This window comes from Heteronotia binoei, chromosome 16 (assembly GCF_032191835.1).
Source record: "Heteronotia binoei isolate CCM8104 ecotype False Entrance Well chromosome 16, APGP_CSIRO_Hbin_v1, whole genome shotgun sequence".
In the NCBI taxonomy this organism is placed as follows: Eukaryota; Metazoa; Chordata; class Lepidosauria; order Squamata; family Gekkonidae; genus Heteronotia; species Heteronotia binoei.
The window spans coordinates 23170996-23192921 of record NC_083238.1 but is presented as its reverse complement, the minus strand read 5'-3'; the positions used below and the strand labels follow the sequence as shown (position 1 = coordinate 23192921).

The 21926-nt window shown below is 41.5% G+C and overlaps 1 protein-coding gene across 7 annotated transcripts in view; it reads left to right on the top strand.

Annotated features, from left to right (window-relative positions):
* The window catches only part of RBMS1 (RNA binding motif single stranded interacting protein 1), a 219116-nt gene that overhangs the window by 91161 nt on the left and 106029 nt on the right, over window positions 1-21926 (top strand). For all 7 annotated transcript variants that reach the window (XR_009556310.1, XM_060257367.1, XM_060257366.1 and 4 more), the window contains exon 2: window positions 20725-20900. Coding sequence is in view for 6 of the 7 variants with exons in the window: in XM_060257367.1 (XP_060113350.1) it covers window positions 20725-20900 (176 nt within the window). In the remaining variant the exon portion in view is untranslated. The remainder of the gene's footprint in view (window positions 1-20724; window positions 20901-21926) is intronic.

The following is a 21926-nucleotide window of genomic DNA, read 5'->3' as shown; positions in this document are numbered from 1 at the left end:
AGCCTCTTTGAACTAGTTGAATTGGACATCCACACAAGTGATTGTGACAGATTACTGGATCAAGTCAGTTAGTCATTCTTTATTATGGCCATTTAACCAATAATGTAAAACATTTACATGTAAAAAATTCAAGGCATATATAACCAGATAAAACAATTAAGATCTAACTACAATACAGTTTTTTAGACCTAAAAACCACGCAACAGAACCTGGCTACTTGATGAGTAATCTCAGCATTCTTATTTGACAGAAGATAATCAAGCCTAACTTTTTCAGTGAAATACTGGATTATAAACTATCATGTTTGGGCATTATCTAGCGGCCCTGTGGCGTAGAGTGGTAAAGCAGCAGTACTGTGGTCTGAACTCTCTGTTCACGACCTGAGTTCGATACCGGCAGAAGCTGGGTTCAGGTAGCCGGCCCAAGGTTGACTCAGCCTTCCATCCTTCCGAGGTCAGTAAAATGAGTACCCAGCTTGCTGGGGGGGAAGTGTAAAAGACTGGGGAAGGCAATGGCAAACTACCCCATAAAAAGCCTGCCATGAAAATGTTGTGAAAGCAACGTCACCCCAGAGTCGGAGACGACTGGTGCTTGCTCAGGGGACCTTTCCCCTTTTCCTTGGGCATTACCATGATGTGACAGAAACAATGAGTAGACAAGAAATGACTCAGTTCATTAGAAGACGTATGAGGGACTTTGATTATGAGAGTATGTTAATTAGTGCTTTCAGTGTGTTCTTCTTTCTCAGTAGGCATTCTCCCTCCAACAAAAATGCCAGACCAAGGGTGGCTGAACTTGCTTAAAGTAAGAGCCACATAGAATAAACATGAGATGTTTGAGAGCCACAAGACATGAACATCAGATGTTTGAGAGCAGGAAGGAAGGAAGGATAGATGAGGGGAAAGAGGTGGAAAGAAAGCAACTTTAAATACATTCTTCAAACCTCTGACTGCTTTGTCTTGGAGAAGTGATTTAAAGAGACAAAAGCATTCTCCATGCTGGCTGATAGGGCGCTGGGGGCTTTAAGAGCCACACAATATGTGTGAAAGAGCCACATGTGGCTCCCTAGCCACAGTTTGGCCACCCCTTTGCCAGACTATCTATCTGAGCTAACTCTTTCAAAGTACAGAAGGGCGTTCATGCTTGCATATCTGAATGCTGTACCTTCAGCAGTGATGTTAGGAAGATTCAATGGAATTCCATATACAGATAGACTCTGTAATTGTGACAACAACAAAATCGATTCTGTGGATCGTATTGTTTATTGCCCCAAATTTTCAGCTCCTAAGAGCTGAACAGATTTCATTATTTAATCAGGACTTTTTCCCTTTGGAAGCAAAATCATCCTGGTTACTCTGTGTGTGGCAACATTTCTGGCAGCTGTTGTTAAGATACACAATAACTTCCATAGTAGTAACTTTTGTAGGGTGACGGTATGCTGTTTATGATTTGGTTGTGAAAACAGTAAGAAGTAAAGTAAAGTCAATATAAGGAGCCAGTGGAGGTGTGTGAATGACACAGGGACCTGCAGTGAGGAGGGGGAATGGGACTCTTGCACCTGCTGGCAAGAGTTGATTTCTGAAGTGCTTGTGGCTTGTAGGAGTAAAACTTTTGATTTCTGGCACTTTGAAGTTAAGAGAGTAAGGTCCATTGAGTTTATGGTACTTATAAGTAAACATGCATAGGACCCCACTGTTAAAATCTAGTGGGAGGGAGCAGTGAACCAGTTCTTTCTTCTGTCTTGCAAAAGCATCTCCGTTGTGTAATTTCTGCTCTGCCACTTGTGGAAAGCTAAGTCTTGGCTTGAAAAGCTAGCCTTCAGCATGTAATCTTAGTGCACCAGTATTGAAGCCAATGCACAGCTGCAGCAACCACTCAGCTTCTGAGGGGGTGGGGAGAAGGATACTTCTAACTGGCTGTCCAGCATCAGATATATACCCAGATTCCACCCCCCCCAAAAAATCATGTCTGTCTGCTTCAGCATTACTGTTAATATTGTCTTTAAAGTGTTTTTAAAAGTGGTGAATTGTGGGAAACAATCGTCTGAGTTTGATGAGGTAAAAACATATGTGTGCTCGACGGTGCAATGTGTAACATAATATTTCAGGGAAATGTTAGCTTTTTCCACTGTAGGGGCATCTTCTAGACTTTCTGATTTCCCCACTAACAATATTGTTTTTAAATCCGTCTTCCATCATGGTTGATAGCGATCTATCAACCAAGCGCCTCCCAAAATATCTGACCTAGTATCTGTTTCAAGCGATAGATTTATTTATAAATCAGTTCATTCACATGCTAATAATTTCAGGCATTAAGCTTTCTGTTTTGTTTTGCTGTCAAGTCGTGACCAACTTTTGGTGACCCTGTAGGATTTTCAAGGCAAGAGACATTTGGAGGTGGTTTGCCATTGCCTGACTCTGCAGAGCAACTCTGGCCTTCTTCGATGGCCTCTCCAAATACTGACCGGGGATGCTCCTGCTTAGCTTCCCAGAGCTATCCAGGGTAGGACTGAAGCATTTTACTGCTGCATAAATAAAATGCTAGTAATGCAGTACAGAAAGACTTGTAGGTAGATGCTTGAATTTTACAACATCGTAAAATTCGCACCATAAGGCACGCCGGACGATAGGACGCACCTTCCTCCTGGGGGGCGATCCGCTGCCTCCGATCCCGGCGCTTCCTCCGTGCCTGCCTGCCTGGCTCCAGCTCTGACGCTTACAGCAAGCGCCAGGATTGCTCCCTCTGCCCTCCGATCCCGGCGCTTGCTGTAAGCATCAGAGCTGAAGCCAGGCAGGCAGGCATGGAGGAAGCACCCGCCCCCTCCGCAAACCGAGCGCTTTGCGAGCGCCGGCTGTGGAGGGGGCAGCTTGCTTCCTCCGTGCCTTTCTGCCTGGCTTCAGCTCTGATGCTTACAGCAAGCGCCGGGATCGGAGGGCAGAGGGAGCGATCCTGGCGCTTGCTGTAAGCGTCAGAGCTGAAGCCAGGCAGGCAGGCACGGAGGAAGCGCCGGGATCGGAGGCAGCGGATTGCCCCCCCCCCCCCCAGAAGGTAGGTACTGGTACCTTCGCTCCATAAGATGCACACACTTTTCCCCGCACTTTTTTTTGGGGGGGGGTGCGTTTTATGGTGCGAAAAATACGGTATGTATCGAGAACTCAGATACGTAAGCAATCCAGCTCTGAGAAAGTGGAGTGATTCAGTTTTTATTCATAGTATGTTTGCAGGACTATTCTTACACAGCTGTTTTTAAATACAATAAATGCCCCTGTCAAGTAGGCTTCTCTATTTTGTTCAGGGGCAAGGCTCCTGTTATCGCAGTCCTAAATGTATGTGTTCATTATCCTGAGCACATCAGTCCTCAAGGTGGAAGGCCAGCAAACTGTGTGATATCAGATATGTTAAATTAATCAAAAAATTTTGCCCTTTGAGTCGTCAGGGTTTTTTTTTTTTAATGGTGACCTGAGAGAGCCAAAAAGTGGGTGAGTGCATGCATGTTTGGATTGTGTTGTTGTAAAATTCATTTAAAAAAATAATTCCTTTACATTTGGGTTTCGTTGGTATTTATCCTGTCTGCCCTTTTGCCACTATGTTTCTGAGGTATGCTACTTCTCTTATTCACTATATAGTAGATGTGCTCTACAGTGGCTTAAGTTCCCTATTGCTGATTCTTTTACTGAGCATCTGTTCAGGGTCATAACATCCATGTTTGCCCTAGACTTACAGAAGATTCCAATTCCTTCATGGAATTCCACATTTTATTTGTCAGCTGCCCTTTGATTTTTACTGGAATTGATTACATTCTCTTGGCAAGTTCTGATCACCTGGATTGGATCTCATGCTAGCAGTAATGATGCTGTTGTTTTAATGTGTGCAGAGTTTTTTTTCTGTTTGTGATTACTTATCCTGGAACAGCTCACTGATTAACTGCTAGCGTCAATATTCCTAGTAGAAGCATTCTTTAAAACGTGTCTGTCCTGGTAGCCTTTGCAGCACTTTATAATCTGTGTAGCACCCAGGGCCATACCGTGTATAATATTTTTTGTCCTCCGTTTTAACATTGTTGCGAAAATTCGTGGGGATTTTCGTATCCTGAAGCAATTGTCTGTTTCTTGACTCCTCTCTCGTCTTAGTTTTGCACTGAATATTCTGGGGAACTTGAAAGTTTATTCACCACTTTGTGATACTTGGGGGGAGGGCGTTCATTGTCCTACAACATGACTACTTACAGGTGAAGCCGTGTCGTTCGCCTGAACCCTGCTTCTTTGGAATAAATTATATCTCTTGACTCCATTTTAAAAAATTATACATCTTGTTTCACTTCTGGTCCACCTGTATAACACTGTTGAATTGATATTCAGAAGAGTGGTAAAAGAAGCACAGTATCCATTCTGGCCCAAATGAAGAAGAGTTACATTTTTGTTGCTTTGGAAGTAACAGTGTAGTTGTTAGAATAGTTGTTACATCACTATTTTTTTTTAAAAAAAGTCTTGAGAATCATTGAAGGCACCATGTACAGTTTACTAAGAAGGATATAAGATCACAGTATCCCCATCTGTTTCTAATCAGCAGCACTGCACCAATTTATTGCAGTTGATTATTTAATAATATAAAATGGCTTCATATGATTCAACTTCATAGGATACACACAAGTGTCTCCTAATCTTCTCAACTGAAAGATGACACTCAATTGCTACTAAGAAACTGGGTTAATCACTTGCATAGTTGTTTCCATAAACGTTTTGAATCATGAACCAAAAGTGCAAGTACTAAAACATATAGGATATAATTGGCAGTTTATCTTAAATGTATGCCTCTTTTTTAAGGTACATGAACAATGTTTTATAAACAGCTGATTCTTAGCTAAAATGTAACACACACAAAGGTATCATAATATTCTCTGATGGCTAGAACAATAACTGTTTTGTGTTTGATTAGATACTGATGTTTGGGATAGGATTTTTCATTACATTGACAAAACTCTTCTAATGTGCTGTGGGTTGTAAAAGAAATTGTTGACTTACAAATGTAATTCATGCCAAAGAGACTGGCGTAGTGTAGTTTGGATGGGTAGTATGATGTAGAATTTCCAGTTCCAGTGTTTCTTTCTAAATTGCCTTGTGATTCATGGTTTCTGAGTTAAGAGGAAGTGTTGCAATGGCTTTCTAAAACCCAGTGTGTCATGCAAAGTGAGAAGTGATTCACAGAAAGTTAGGAAACTTAGCTGGTACATAAAACGTGAAAAAGACAAAGCCAACAAAAATAATCTGTTTAGTCATGAATTATTTGAAGTCAGAAATTTGAAAAAAAAAAAAAAAGTGAAGAGCTTGTCCAACCTAACTTTGAAGCTTATAGTAGATGGCTTCAACTTGGAGTGTGTGAATATGTTGCAAATAAATGACAGAATGGCAAGTTTTCTTGTGCAGTTCTGTGAAAACTCTACCCTGATATCTATTGATGCAAAGTGGTTGTGTAATTTCTACTTGGCAACAATGCTGCCACTAAGCTGTGGAGTCTTGTGAGAAAAAAATCTACTTTGTGAGCTACTGGCATTAAAGTTGTGAGCGAGTGATTTGGCTATTGCATAAATTAGTTTGCTCTGGGGCCCGCCTTCCTGAGCTAAGACAAAAATGTGTGAGCCAGAGGCTAAAAAACTGTGAGCTAGTTCACACTAAGTCGGCTTAGGTGGAACGCTGCTTGACAGTCTTCCTCAGCAAAGAGATGACTTTGCATTTTACAAAGTTGAGGAATAGCAGTTGTTCCCCTTCCTGTCCCATTCTCCCTCTGTTCCCATTTTGGATACATTCAGTTTTAGCTCAGGCCCAGATTGGTTTTGGGATTGAGAGTCCCAAATAATATAGGGCGCATATCCTTCAAGTTCTATAACCAACAGTTCATTTATTGCGTTGTAACATGCTAGATTTAATCGGTTTACATGAGGAAAGATATTCTATTTGGTTAAAAATCTCTAAGGAGAGACCCAACCTCTGTAGCCCATTCTTGACTAATTTTAACCATGAGCTTTGAAAACCATCATTAGACGATGATGCAGATAGTGCTCTCTGGAGAATAAAAACTTTCAGCCTGAAGAGGATTGTTGCTATCTAAGCCTTGGCCTTCAGGGATGGTTCAGCAAATTTCAAACAAATCAGTGGACCAGAGATATAAGTTGGGAGATTGGACAGTGAACATAGAAAGGAGGTTAAACAAGAGTCATACTTATCTAACCTTGGCTGTGGTCGTTGGTACTGCATATAGTAATGAAGGAACTACTATTTTAACCTGAAAAGCATGGATAATGGCAGGCACATAATTACCTTCTGAGGTCCAAAAGAATCTTAAGAGAGGAGTGTACTGATGCTAACTTGTCAGCAGCAGTACTATCACTTGTCCAGGACAAATTATAAGAAAAAAGAACACTGAGTGGAAGTTGTTCACCTGCTCAGTTCATAGACCCATAAATGGCATGATGGAGCACCATCCATCACTTTTTGTCTTTTGATAGTTTATATATCTAAGGAACAATGAAATGCAAAAGCATTCAGTAAGCACCTTAAACTAACACAAGACTGAATTATCAACACAGCATCACTGCCATACGGTGCACAGATGGAAAAATTCACCAGAAAGGTACCATCAGTGTCATTTATATAGAGATTAAAGAGAACGGGAGCCAAAAGGCGACTTGTCAAGCCACTCTATTTACTTTAATCCAGGGGTGTCAAACATATAGCCCAGGGGTTGGAACCAGCCCATCCAGGGCACTTATCCATTCCACAAGCAACTGGTAAGAGGGACGGAAGGCAGGAGGCTGCTTGGGGAAGGAGAGTGGGTGCACGCAGTGAGATGTGTGTGGTTGAAGCTGTCAAGAAGTAGAAAGGGAGTTATTTGGGAGCAGGACTATGAGGCTGAGCTAAAATAGTGTGTGTGGGGGAATGACACTGAAGGTAGAGAAAGAGGAGGTATGGTGTTTCCCCCCCCCCACCTGCCTCCTCTGACTGCATCTCAGTAAGAATTGGTGAAACCACTACATGTCGGGGGGGGGGGAGGTGGAGCCAAGGGCTGGCACTGTCACCACCACACCAAATGGAGACCATGAGCTCGGTTGGTGAGAGCAGTCACACGAGTGGTGGTTTGCCACTGAAGGGACAGGGCTGATGGGAGAAAGGAGGAGGAGGAGGAGCCCCCCTCCATTTTGGGGTTTCTAATAAGGCTGGCCATTTCTTACTCTGTTACTGGTGGCTATGGAGGGAGATTATCTAATAAGTATGCTGCTACTCACAGGCATGGTGATGCAGCCAAAGTATTTTCAAAATCATTTTCCCAAATACTGAAGAGATATAGAAGCATATTTTAGAAGTTACCTTCAGGCCTTTGATAATGGAAGTCCAAAAATTAGTGGCATCAGAGCCGGTTTGGTGTAGTGGTTAAGTGTGCGGACTCTTATCTGGGAGAACCGGGCTTGATTCCCCACTCCTCCACTTGCACCTGCTAGCATGGCCTTGGGTCAGCCATAGCTCTGGCAGAGGTTGTCCTTGAAAGGGCAGCTGCTGTGAGAGCCCTCTCCAGCCCCACCCACCTCACAGGGTGACTGTTGTGGGGGAGGAAGGGAAAGGCGATTGTGGGCTGCTCTGAGACTCTGCAGAGTGGAGGGCGGGATATAAATCCAATATCTTCTTCATCTTCTTCTTCATCATGGTTATTAATGGCTGTAATCATCCTTTTCCAGCCTTCTTTTAATAGCCTTTGTTTTTATTCAGGATAAGGCATTTAAACTGCTTGTTTCAGGTAATTAGAGTAGCCACTAGTCCTTTAGAGTTAGTATGCCTATAGGTCCTGCAGATTTCTTGGAGCTCACAACAGCATTCTCTTATCAAATCAAGATTTGTTGCCAATTTGGGAGTCAAATTTTGGTTGCAGTAAGTGTTCAAAAAGATGGAAATTTTGCTTCACAATTGCTGATTGCCTCACAGATGAAGCTTCATTAATAAATTGAGATATAAGAATGTATAACATGTTCAAATGATAGATGTTACATTACTTATCCCAGAGGGCTCTCTTCATGACATTGTTTGAATAGATCTAACTTCTCACCAAAAGGTAGAGCTAATTCCACATAGTGGTAGATGGTCATTGCTCATTGGTTCATCCACCCTAAACCTAGAGCAATAAAGGAAGCCAAACAAAAATCAACTCCACTAGCTCCCTTCTTTATGAGTCTTGTAAATTCTTCTGAATCCTGTAAATCTGTATTAAGAACATAAGAGAAGCCATGTTGGATCAGGCCAATGACCAGTCCAACGCTCTGTCACACAGTGGCAAAAAAAAAAGTGCCAACAAAAAAGTGAAAAGAAAAAACATTCTTTATTACCATAAAGAATGTTGAGTCCTAATTTAAAGCCGGGGGGGGCAGAATCTTCCCCCTAGTATATTTTGGAGTCTTTAGAAGTCTTACCATGGATTATAAAGCCCAAAGCATCAGTCCCATACAGAGGAGAAAATATTGACCCATTGCAGCATCCAATGTGGGCATTCATATTGCCAGTTAGCTAGAGAAATGCTCTGAAATAATCTTATAAAATAAAGAGTATCTTAGTTTCTGTATCCTCCCAATAGAAAGTAGAGAAATAGACAGCCCTGGAGAAATATAAGTGGTAAAAAAGACCAGATGATGGCCCTCGGATTCAAATTTAATGGCCAAAATTTAATCTCAATCTAAAATCAATTCTGTGACATCTAAGAAACAAGGAAATCAAACAAGCAAGGCCACCTTTAGATCTACCTCGCTTGGAGCTGGAGATAGCAGGAGTAACAAAAGATACAAAATGAGAAAAATAAATACATTCTTTGCACAACATTTCTTGAAGCAAGATAATATCATGGACACTAATAAACTCCTGGACTTCAAAGGATGAAACATGAAAAGAGCAGCCAGCTAAATTCCAGGAAAGAATTTTCAAAGCTAATCAGTTTTGAGCTTGATCAGCAGATTGAATGTGGTTAACAGACTTCTTCTCAATTATAATACGTAGTTCCAGAGGCATCATTGACCTGGTAGGTGGAGAATCCTCTGTTGCAATGAAAACAATAGCATCAGAGTCTTACATAACATATATAACATCGGTTGTTGTTTGGAGGGGATATGAAGAAGGAAGAGGTTCTTGGAAGCTGGCACCATAGAAGGGGTCAAAATCTTGCAGCTTAGTATCAGAGGAGCAATAGATTTTAGGTTAGAATATATTGCTTCATATTGCCCAACTGATCGGGAGGTGGTAGTTTGCTAAAGGAACAAAGTAGATTAGAGTCGATCCTAGTAAACATCTAAACCATTCAGTTCATTGGGACCTGTTATTACAGGAAGGTTCTGGTGCTTCTGAGGCTTCTTACAGGAAGAGAAGGTATTATTAAATTAATTAACGGGAGAATCATTATTAGTCTTCACAGTTGGAGAAGGGAAAGGCTTTCCAGACAGATCACTATTCTTCACTAATTTAGATGAGAAGTTCATTTGTTTGCCAAAAAATCTCTAGAAAGAGCAGTTTTACATATATTTTAATAAAATGCCTCTTAACAGCAATATTAAAATTGCCCAAACAATCTCTCTTATCCAAGAAAAGGCAAGGAATTAATCTTGAGGGGAAAAAAGACAACACACAAGCCTTTGGGTATAAAAGGACCTGGGAACCATTCTGATCTTCTTTATATTGATTCTAGAAGCCAGTATCTCCAATAGGAAGGACATCCAACTCGCCACTTGGATGACCATATAATTGTTTTTTTCTTAATAAGGTAAAATTTTGAGAAGAACAGAGAGTGGATGGGTCATACTTAATGGATATTTGGTCAAAATGCTTTGGACTAGAACAGTAAACAGTTCCATCCCAGTTGACTATTTCATGTTACTGCCCAAACTACAATATTTAATATTTTTTGCAATAGATAAAAATAAAAAATAATAAAAATGAAACGATAGATAAAATAAAACAAAGTTATGATATAATAAACAATACCCTCTGGAACCAGTTCCTCTACCAATAAGCCATAGACCCTCCCAATATGTAAAAAGAAGAATGTGTTATTGAGTTGCAACTGACCCTTGGTGACTCTGCCTATGGGCCACTCTAAATAAGAGAGGAACAGTGGTAGTTTGTCATTGCATAGCAACCCAGGCTCTACCTGGACTGAATTGAGACTGAATGAAACTGAGACTGGAGAGCCAGTTTGGTGTAGTGGTTAAGTGTACGGACTCTAATCTGGAAGAACTGGGTTTGATTCCCCACTCCTCCACTTGCACCTGCTGGAATGGCCTTGGGTCAGCCATAGCTCTGGCAGAGGTTGTCCTTGAAAGGGCAGCTGCTGTGAGAGCCCTCTCCAGCCCCACCCACCTCACAGGGTGTCTGTTGTGGGGGAGGAAGGTAAAGGAGACTCTTCGGAGTGGAGGGCGGCATATAAATCCAATATCTTCTTCTTGAATGGAGGTTTTCTGTCTCATTACTGATGCTGATCTCCATGCCTCCTACTTCTCTGTGTATCTCACCTAATCCAATCATGCTTGCTATTGTAATTTGTCTGCTAATATCGTTTGGCATCTGCAATCACTCCGCTTTCCAATATATAGGACAGATGGACTCACATTCTAGCTGTATCTTAATAAGTGAGCAGTGACTCATGAAAGCTCATACCACATAGATTGTTAGTCTAAGGTGCTAGTCTTTTCTTTTGCTACAAACAAAGCTACCCATCTTAAAGTGCTGTGTTTTCATTTGTTTGAATCTAGATCCAGATTAAATGCAAAGTGAGGGAAGACAGTGCTGTTATGGCTTTGTTAAGACTAGGAAGTTAAGACAAGTAATGCTTCCAAAAGAACAGGAACACCATGATGGAGACCATGCATTTCTCTTCTGCATGGAGAGAAAAAAAAAAGGTTTATATTGTTGCAGATTGTTTGAGTCTCTGCTGAAGCACAAAAGACAAGTTGTTTTGAAAGTTAAACATTGCAGACACTAATGAGAAATTCAAAACAAATGTTCAGGAAAGTCTGGTGGTTTAACTGTAAATGATTTTGTATTCTGAAAAGCAGCATATGGGTAATTGTGTTTTGTTGAGCCCTTAGCGTGAGGCAGCGGTTCCACATTAAATACAAACAGACATGGTTGAGAGCCAGTATCATGTAGTGGTTACAGTGTTGGACAATCTGGGAAATTTGAGTGCAAATCCCCATATGAAAGTTTGCTGGGTGACCCTGGTTCAGTCACTCTCTCTTGCCCTAATCTACTTTACAGGAGAGTTGTTAAGAAAATAAAATGGAGGATGGGGAACAGTGTTGTAGGCCACTTTGGCTCCCAGTTGGGGAGAACAATTGGGCATAAAATGTAAATAAATGTCTTGGATTCTCCTCTCTAATTATCTGAATTACCTTGAAATAATCCATTTGTCAGAAATCGTACACTCATCATTGGGAATCTCCATCACTATTAAAAATAATCCTGTATTAGCAGAAGGGGTTTTTTAAACCACACTTTTTATGAATGGCTGACCTCAGGGCACTATATTCGCTTCCTGTAGTTCTTCTTTCATTTAAAACAACTAATATGAGACAAAAATGCTATGCCAGGGATATCTGTTATAAGATGCATCTGTTTTTTTGGCAAACTCCGTAGTGTTGGTGGCAGTGGGATTGTTGCTAGGTTGTTTGTCACAGGATTAGACCGCAGATGGGTTTTCTGGCTGACACATTATCTGCTGTGTCTTCTGTTTTGTTTATGTTGCTTTTTAAAAAGTGTGTGCCCAAACATATGGGAATTAAGTTGTATATATGCATGAGTTCTTTTCTGGTCTACTTGTTACTATTGTGAATGTGGTATTGCTTGTGGGATTTTGAAGCTCTTTTTTAAGACCATGTAGCGATCTATTCTCCATTTCCTGGTTGGTTCTAGTTAACAAAAAGAAAGCTGTGCTTGTTTTGTTGATTTATAAGACTTATACCATGGTCTTCTAATAAAATAGCACTCAAAGTACCTAAAATGTAAAGAAATAAAAACATAGTACTCATAACTAAAACCTTAAAGTCAAGAAGATTACTTGAGGATAGATCACAAGCAATGAATCTGAAATTTGGCCACATTCTTCTACCTACTGTGCCCCTGAGTCTTGTTCGTGGAATCATTGGATCCCCAGAAATATGTAGAAGGAGAATAGAGAGAAATCTAGTTTAAAGATCCACCTTCTCTTAGCTATGAGATCGGGCAGCTTGACAGTTTTAGAAGTTAGATCACACTGTGGTTTTCTTGCAGGCCTCTTAGGCAGTTTGGCTCTGAGGCAGAATTGGTATGCATTGGTATTGCTGTTTTAATTCCTGTCCTCTTCTTGGGTCCTAGCTGGATTGTCAGAAGACAAGTTAATAACTACTTTGAATAAATATTCCTTTGTGTTGTAAGCCAAAATGCCCTCAAAACGAGGTTGGGGAATTGTCAGGTGGGCACCTGGCTTAATCAGGATCTTTTATCTGTGTATACAGGATTCCACATCCAGAAATTAATGCTTAAATCTACCAAGGACTCCAATTGAGTAAAAACAATTAAAATTTATTCTAGAAAATATAGGCATACATACAAGACAATGTGCTCATGAAACATACATACAGTCCTAGGAAAAATAGAGAGAGATATAGAGACAACACATGGGTAGACAAACAGGGTGATAATTACCGATCGTAGTCTTCAAGAAGGCTCCAATGGCGACAAAAGAGGATGGGGGAAATGGACCCAAAACTGATCAGGAATCGGGGATGGATCTAGACAGCGGAACTAGGGTACTGCTAGATGCACACATGTGGGGAGCTGTGTTACAAATTATATAGACTACCTTGAGCCCTTAGGGGATGGGAGAATCAGGGGTGGATGACAGGTGGTCAGCTGGTACATGACCTCAGAAAAGGGGAGGCTCTGCAGTGACCATAAGGGCTGGACTTCTGCAGTAGCCAATAGCAAGTTAATTGGTGGCACCTAATTGGGTGCCCATGACTGACCAATGAACAAGCTTGGTCCAGGGGTACCTGGTTGGACTTTCAGGTTGCAATGGACCAGGGTGAGGCTCCAAAATGGAGAAAAGAATGGGGGAAATTACTGGGTGGAGGTTTGCTTGAGTTTACCAAACTTATCTAAAAAGGTGACAATAGATGGCCAAATTGCTACCTAAGGTAACACCCGGTTTACACAAAGGAACTTGGCTCTGGCTGAAGATGGTCTTCCTCTTGTTCAGTCTTCTTCTTGGCACCAGTCTTTGTCTTGAGTTCCGTTAGACAAAGGCTTAGGCGGTCTGGCAGGATCCACGCCTAAGAAAAGCTTGATTGCCTTATGCAGAAATTGAAGCAGCTGTTGGATACGTGAGTTTCTTGCTTTGCTGTAATGGAGTCAGGAAAACAAGATGGATTCTGGTGGTATTAGCCTTTGGTTCATGGAAACAGGCAGAAAACTGTTTGCCTGTACAGTTCATGGTGGCGTGGCTTCTTCCACTGCAGTGCCAAGACTGGGCACACAAGGAGCAGCTGGAAGCTTGTCTATTTCTGGCTAACACCCATCCAAAGATGTAGAATGCTGCTGCAAAGCTGAGGCTTATAGTATCCACATAAGCCTTAGAAACCGTGGGCAAAGTCCACTTCTTAGAGCAGATGTGTGCGAGTCAAAACTCCAGGCACCCTGGCAACCATACTGGTGATCACGATGTCCATGTGTCCATGAAAAGTAGGGGGCTTTTTCTTACAGTGTCACTTTACCCCATCAACCAAGCAGAGAAAACCCCCTGATACTTATGGCCACATGAGTGGTTTTCTACATTAAGACACCTGCCAGCTTCAAGGGTTTCAGTGTCATGGTTGCGTTTTATGTGCACCTGCCTTCAGGAGCCACCCCTCCTGTTGCTTCTACTTATAAAAGTTATTGTCCTGTTTGGTCTTGTTTTATGCATGGAGTAGGCATTCTTTTACAGTATGGTTACACAACAAATTGTGTAGATGCTTCCCACTTAATATTAGCGTGTCTTCAGTGTTTGTTATTATGTGACATGACACTTGAATAACATGTATCATTGTGTTTCAGGTGCCTGTGACTCTGTTTGGATCTGTAGAGCTCACTAGTAAAAAGTTAACCATTGAAACCTTTGGGCTTTATAAATAAGTTAAATTTAAAAACGTAGATCTACAAATAAATGTAAACCTCTTGCTTGTTTAGCAGTTAGTCCTTTCAGGTTTTTAACCTGTTAGGGAATAGTTGCAAAACAAACATCCGTTTGCAGATAAGTCTTCCAAAGCCACCGATGCACATTTTTAAAAGTCTTCTCCCAACACTGTTATTAATTATTTGCTTATTTAAAAGAGGTGAGGGAGAAATGGGCTTCTTAAAGATTCCTGACCTAAACATGTTGAAGACATGCTTACTTGCTATAAGTAACCTGGCAAGTAGCTATTATAGGCCTGCTGTACTGTTCTATGCTAGATTTAATTCAAATGAGTGACCAGTGGATCGCCTATTAGCATTTCTGGCCTGCTATATCTAACTCAGTTCTTCTGGTGATGTGCAGAGAGCCCATCTGTGAGTACAGCCTTCTGAGCAGCTTGTTCTTGAACTTCATCTCCAACAACGGAGGCAGGTTCAAATCTGCCATTATAAATGTATTGAGTCATCTAGTAGCTAATAAGAAACAGTGCCCTAGAGCAGGGACGGCCAACGGTAGCTCTCCAGATGTTTTTTGCCTACAACTCCCATCAACCCCAGCCAGCATGCCCAATGGCTGGGGCTGATGGGAGTCGTAGGCAAAAACATCTGGAGAGCGGCTATTGACCTCCCCTGCCCTAGAGGGAGAAGCCAATTGCAATAACAATAGATGATTTCTTTTTACAAATATAGATAAGGCATTTTAAAGATAGATTTTATTTCAGCCCATTATTGAATACTTATTAAATTTTTCTGTTGCCTTTGAGTATTTGTAAATGCTTTCTACCAAGGAATAGAGATTATGAAGGTGCATTAGTAATGGGAAAAAACTACAGTTTTTAAATAATAAATTCTGCATTTTGTTGGCTAAATGCAAGCTTTGCTTTTGTATGACAAAATGCTGATGGCTCTTATTTCCAAGTTCTATTCTTATTTGTCAAAGGGCTAAAAGATACTATCAGGTGCTGCAGCTTGCATATCCATCTTCAATGCCGAGTACATGTTTTTAAAATTCAGGATGTACTGGTACTGTTTTGCATACTGTCAACTAAGTTATACTTTAAAACATTTTGTGTTCATTGCCTTTTAAAAAATGAAGTTTAGGTTTGTCACACAGGCCCTCCTTATATTCCAAGTGTTCTCAAAGTATGTGTGATTTTGACACACATACTTTGATTTTGACACTTAATATATTTGTTATTATCTCTGCTGGATGCTTGTTCTGAATGACCCTACTGAACTCTGTTTGAGCTTTTACTTTGCTGTCAGTTCTGATGAAGTGGCCCAGCTATCCTGCCTTTCTTTAGGGAGTTAAGGGGGGAGTGCATAGTCCTCTCATTCTCAGAAGAACCCCGAGTTTGGTGTGATAGGGCAACACTGGCCCAAGGTCACCCAGTTTGATGCCATATGCCCACAGTTATAGTTAGACATTATACCATACCATACTGATTCTCTTACGTCCCTGGAGCATTTAAGTGAAAGGCTCTCAAATTCAAGACCGTTTTATGCAATTTATCATTGAGAAAGTCTTTGGTACTAAAACAACAAACTGGTCTTTTGTAAGTCAAAATACTGGGCTAATGAAAGTCATGGGAGTTAAGTGGATTAAATTAGGCGCTTCACAATTAATTCTTTGCCGTAAGCTGAATGCCGGTGGCAAGATTTTTCAAATCCTCCTACTGTCAACTAATGCTTCGGTATTAGGCAGTTCTTGCATTAGTATAAGCAGCATGTAGTCTCTACAAGCAAATAAAAAAACCCCAGAAAATAAAATTAGACTTGATATTCAGCTGCCTGAAATGTAATCTGGGAAGATTTACTTTCATAGCACAGTTGCTTGCTATCAGTATTTCTGTACTAGTATGCAACATTTTAGACTTAATTCCCTAACAAGATTCTGGAGTCATAAATCAGTAGCTAGTAGAGCACAGTAGACCAAGCAAATTTCTTGAAATAATAAATCTTTGCCAGCTATCTGCTATCCACTTTGATTAGAAAAAGGAAGCCTTGAAATAAGTCCTCTGGTGCAAAGTTAATTTAGAAATTTCTGGTACATTCAGAGTACAGAAAGTAATGTACGAGACAGGATAATCACTTAAAAAATGCCTACACTATGAACTTATTGGTTTTACACCACTACATAAATGTCATAGTTTTAAATCCCTGTAAATTCTAACCTGTTTAGGATTCGGAACATTCTGTTAGACCTCGAAACCCAGTAGCAGAACTGTGCTTTCTAGAGAAACAAGGAAACTGTGAATGATGAACAAATATACATTTGGCATATGGATGGGCCCTTTCATTTGTGTGTTGGCCAGAAATTCTATCCTGGGTCCATATTAGACACTAGACAATGGCTATTGCATGTGCTTAAACGTAGTGCTGTCCCAAACATTTAGAAAGAGGATAATACAGATTTAAAAGCTAAAGAGCCTTCATACATATTTCCATTCCTGTGATGTTCTTTGTCTCTCTCGTCCCAAGTGCTTTTTGGTCAGCCCAAATTATTCTTGCTATCTGAGTTCATCTGGAAGGGTAATAAAGAGAGGCAATTAAGAGAGAGGGAAGGGTTCTACACACTTTCCCTCCCCGGCCCTTTCTCTTATAAATTTGGGATCCAACTTTTTGGGCCAGTTCCATGTTTATTCCAAACTCCTGCCATCACTTCTGAAGTGGCCCCTCTTGTGCTGATTCCCATGTATGGAAGGGAAAGTGGCTTTCTTTATCTTCAGGTGGGGGTGGGGAGAAGTCCCAGCTTTTGTAAATGAGCACACGTTGAGAACATTTGTCAGCTATGGATGTTGGACTACGCTATTATGTAGGACTTCCAGATTTTTTAGCTGTGACACAGTACTTTCAGTAAAGGGGAAATACTATTGCCACCCTGAGCCCGTTTGGGGAGGGCGGGATATAAGTATGATAAAATAAATAAATAAATAAAAATACTGGATAATTTCTGTGTAGAAACAAACAATGTTGTTTTGGAAGTCATGGTTATAAACATTCTAGAGCGAATCAAATAACTTAAAATGATTTTAGCTGTCTCCAGAAAGAACAAAAGAACCATACAGAACAGTATAGGGTTGGAGTGAAGACACATGATGCATTTGTACTTCTCAGCTAGATAGGAATTGACTTTTATGTCTAGATCAGTCCCGGAAGTCTGGAAATCACATGTAGGAATCTCTGACCTTCCTGGAGAAGAATGGGGTTTGAAAACAAATCATGGTCTAATAACTTAGGGCCAGTAGATTCATAAAAGTTGTGATCTCTTAACAGTGGTTAAGAGACTGGATTGGGATTGTACAGTCCCAGACTGAACTCTCCCTGCCATCCTGAAGCATTATGTCAGTACCAATGTTCATCATAATTGATCTTAGCCAGATCTTCATAAGCAATGGCCCCAGGCTCATCTGGGAGCAAACCAAAGGAAGCTGCATCCTCAGCTCCCAGTGTGCTTTGGGAGCCAGGAAGGGGTGAGCTCTCCTGTGGCCGGCAGGAGGGGAGGAACTCTGAGGGCAGTATCAGAGCTTGGAGCTTCTGGCCCCACTTTCTCCCTATGTGACTGGCTGCTATGGAGCACTCTCCATCTGCTGTTTTTAGGCTCTCCCTTCTACCCTCTCTGGATTTGTGTGTTACGGGTTTGTGTTTGGTTTACTCGGTTGTTGATTTTCACTGCATTTTGTCACAGCTTTGGTGGGCAGTTTGTGCGTTGGGACAGATCCGGTTGGGGGGAGGCTGTGCCTGCATGCCTGTCTTCCCTGTCCGGGGACTCCTGTAAGGGGTCTTAGAGGTGGAGCCACTCAGCCATATGCCCAGGCAAGGGCTGTCGGCTGGCTTTCACCAACAGGTGGCAAGGGGAACCGCATAGCAGCCACCGCCTATGTGGCATCCTGGGGCTTGCCACGCTATGATTTTACCCCTCTCCCAGCAGATGGACTGGGGGATGGGGTTATATTGGGCAGCAGGCGGGTCACCCAATGCCGAATCTGTCCCCATGCTGTGCCAATGCTCCTTCTACTGTAGTCATATAAAACCTATGGCCTATTTTCCCCCAGTCCTGTCGGTATGGCATTTTTTTGCCTCCCTGCCATTGCTCCCACCCTTGTCCCTTTGGACCACAACCAGTTTCAAACTCTAGTTTCAAAACTTGGTGTGGTGAGTATCAAGGTTTAGTGCCTGTGCTAGTGCAAAATTTATCATGGCTGAAGGTCATGGTAGTGTGGCTGGAAACTAACAGAACATGATAGGTGTTCCTCTGATTTCTTAGCCAGAGATCACCTTCTTAACCTGGAGGCTGTCAACACTGGAGGATTGGAATCAAAGATTTCAGGTTTTCACGGCTGGCAACATCATTAGGGTTTGTAGAATCTTTCAGGCTCAAGTGCCGTGTTCTACTGGAGAAACACTTTCTCCAGTAGAACACGGCACTTGAGCCCGAAAGATTCTACAAACCCTGATGCAAGTATTGTTGTTAGTCCTTTCTATTCTGTTATGAGTCATGATATTCCAGCATTGAAGAGCCGGAGCTTTCTGTTAGGGTGTGTGTGTCTGAAAATGATGTTTCATGCTTGCAGAGTGGTTTTGCAAGAAAACATATTCAATGGATAATCTTAATGAAGCCATAATATGATCCTTCCTTCTCCTTTTCTCCTTTCCCGTTTAATCAGATACTCTATTAAATAATTACAGTGAAGGTCTAATTTGCTTTCTTGTGCATTGGAAATGCAGAGTGGACTGCTTTGGATTGTTCCATTAATAAGCCCTCAATAAAGTATAAGGGTGCTTCAGCAATCGAGAAGAACTCTGTGGGCTGTACTGACTTCAGGGACAGAGACTGGTGGAGTGATAGATGTCACCAATATATATTCCACTGTACTGTAACATAAGCAAAATTTGTGTTATTTGCACTAGGGCATTTACGTTTTAAATCTTAAAAACATAAGAGAAGCCATGTTGGATCAGGCCAACGGCCCATCCAGTCCAACACTCTGTGTCACACAGTGGCAAAAAATTTTATATATACACATACACTATGGCTAATAGCCACTGATGGACCTGTGCTCCATATTTTTATCTAAACCCCTCTTGAAGGTGGCTATACTTGTGGCCGCCGCCACCTCCTGTGGCAGTGAATTCCACATGTCAATCACCCTTTGGGTGAAAAAATACTTCCTTTTATCCGTTTTAACCTGTCTGCTCAGCAATTTCATCGAATGCCCACGAGTTCTTGTATTCTGAGAAAGGGAGAAAAGGACTTCTTTCTCTACTTTCTCCATCCCATGCATTATCTTGTAAACCTCTATGGTGTCACCCCACAGTCAACGTTTCTCCAAGCTAAAGAGTCCCAAGCGTTTCAACCTTTCTTCATAGGGAAAGTGCTCCAGCCCTTTAATCATTCTAGTTGCCCTTTTCTGGACTTTCTCCAATGCTATAATATTCTTTTTGAGGCGCGGCGACCAGAACTGCACACAATCTTGGTGGAGGGAGGGCAACAACGCTAGGAAAATTGGAGGGAGAGACCAAATAACAAAAAGAATGTGAGCAAATGCAATTATAAGTGCATACTTCCAGTGTAGGCCAAGCCATTGAGCGTGTTAGACTGGTTTCTCAGTATGTCATAGAAAGAGGCTCTGAAATCTAAATAGGTCATCAAGCAGGTATGTTGCCTTGTCTGCAAGTGTTCCTTACACCCCCATCCCTCAGTAGCAGAACACAAAGGAATGATATCCTTCCACAACAATACAAAGGACCTGTCCCTCCAGTTTATTTCCATGGGTTCACAAAGCTAGAACTATCTGTAGTTTGTGATGGTTTTGGTGACCTCGTAGCTTCTCCTAAGATGAAGGCTACGTAGTCTACTTTATCCTGGCTGAGGAGACTGCTCACAACATTTTCATGTTCTTTGTGTTCCTTTAGTTTTTCTTTATGTTTCTAATACAGAAAGGGTAGTACTTAATTGAATTTGACTTCATGTTTCCTCAAGTAAACTAAAAGATGCGTTTGAATTCCTCTCATGGGAACAGTATGACATGATATATATAAACACAAAATAGTGTTACACTCCTATGAACAATGTATTTGCATCTTAAAAACCTGTGTCATCTGTTCTGTTTGAAATTACTTTTTTCTGTAGGCGTTCTAAGACATACTTTGAGAGCGCTGTGGAAGAAAGGATATTTGAAACTGTGTAGTAACAGTGCATGTTCTGACCTGGATGAGCCAAACTAGGTCAGTCTCATCAAATCCTGGAAGTTAATGAAGATCAGCTTTGGTTAGTATTTGGATGAGAAAGGGTTTCTACGCAGAGGCAAGCAATGGCAAACCACGTCCTGCTTAAAAAAAAACTTGTGGGATCACCATAAGCCAACTGCAACTTGATGCAACTACCACAAATACAGTAGAGATGCATAAGCTTTCAAAGCAAGCGTTCTCAAGGCACTGTAATGCTTCTGTTGTAGCTACTGAAGGCGTCTCCCTGTTTTGTGTTCTGATCCCGTCTTTTCTTTTGTTTCAGCAGCCCATTGTGCCTGCTCACCCAATGGCTCCTCCTAGCCCGAGCATCACCAGCAGCAATAACAACAGCAGCAGTAGCAGCAACTCAGGATGGGATCAGCTAAGTAAAACAAACCTTTACATCAGAGGACTGCCTCCAAATACCACTGACCAGGACTTGGTAAAGCTCTGTCAACCGTAAGTATATGGCTTGAAACTGAGAAAAATTGTTTGCTTTTTTTTTTTGCCAGTTTGGTGTAGTGGTTAAGTGTGTGGACTCTTATCTGGGAGAACTGGGTTTGATTCCCCACTCCTCCACTTGCACCTGCTGGAATGGCCTTGGGTCAGCCATAGCTCTGGCAGAGGTTGTCCTTGAAAGGGCAGCTGCTGTGAGAGCCCTCTCAGCCCCACCCACCTCACAGGGTGTCTGTTGTGGGGGAGGAAGGTAAAGGAGATTGTGAGCCGCTCTGAGACTCTTCGGAGTGGAGGGCGGGATATAAATCCAATATCATCATCTTCTTAAGTTAGAGGGGACTGTAAATAAGCATTTTGAGTAGAACATTCAGATAGAAGACGGGCAGAAAAATGTTTGTTAGGCTGATTTAAAAAGAAAAAGAAAAAAAAACCTACCTAGAATGAGTGAGTTTACCATAGATCAGTAGTACGTCAAACCGTGGAGGCTATCCTTGAAAAGCTGTGTATTGCAGATCGTTTTGAAGAATAGGTTAATAATATGCAAGGCTATTGTTGAGATGCTTTTAATGTTACAGAAGCAAGGAAGTAACTGTGCTGCTTAGTTTTTTTTAAAAGCTGTTTTTCAGGTATTGGTTTTAAAATATATATTACTATTATTAAATACTATTTATTATTAAATACTATTACTACTATTAAAATATATATTACTATAAGGGGAGGGACGGTGGCTCAGTGGTAGAGCATCTGCTTGGGAAGCAGAAGGTCCCAGGTTCAATCCCTGGCATCTCCAAAAAAGGGTCCTGGCAAATAGGTGTGAAAAACCTCAGCTTGAGACCCTGGAGAGCCATGAATGGGGCTGTGGCTCAGTGGTAGAGCATCTGCTTGGGAAGCAGAAGGTCCCAGGTTCAATCCCTGGCATCTCCAAAAAAGGGTCCTGGCAAATAGGTGTGAAAAACCTCAGCTTGAGACCCTGGAGAGCCATGAATGGGGCTGTGGCTCAGTGGTAGAGCATCTGCTTGGGAAGCAGAA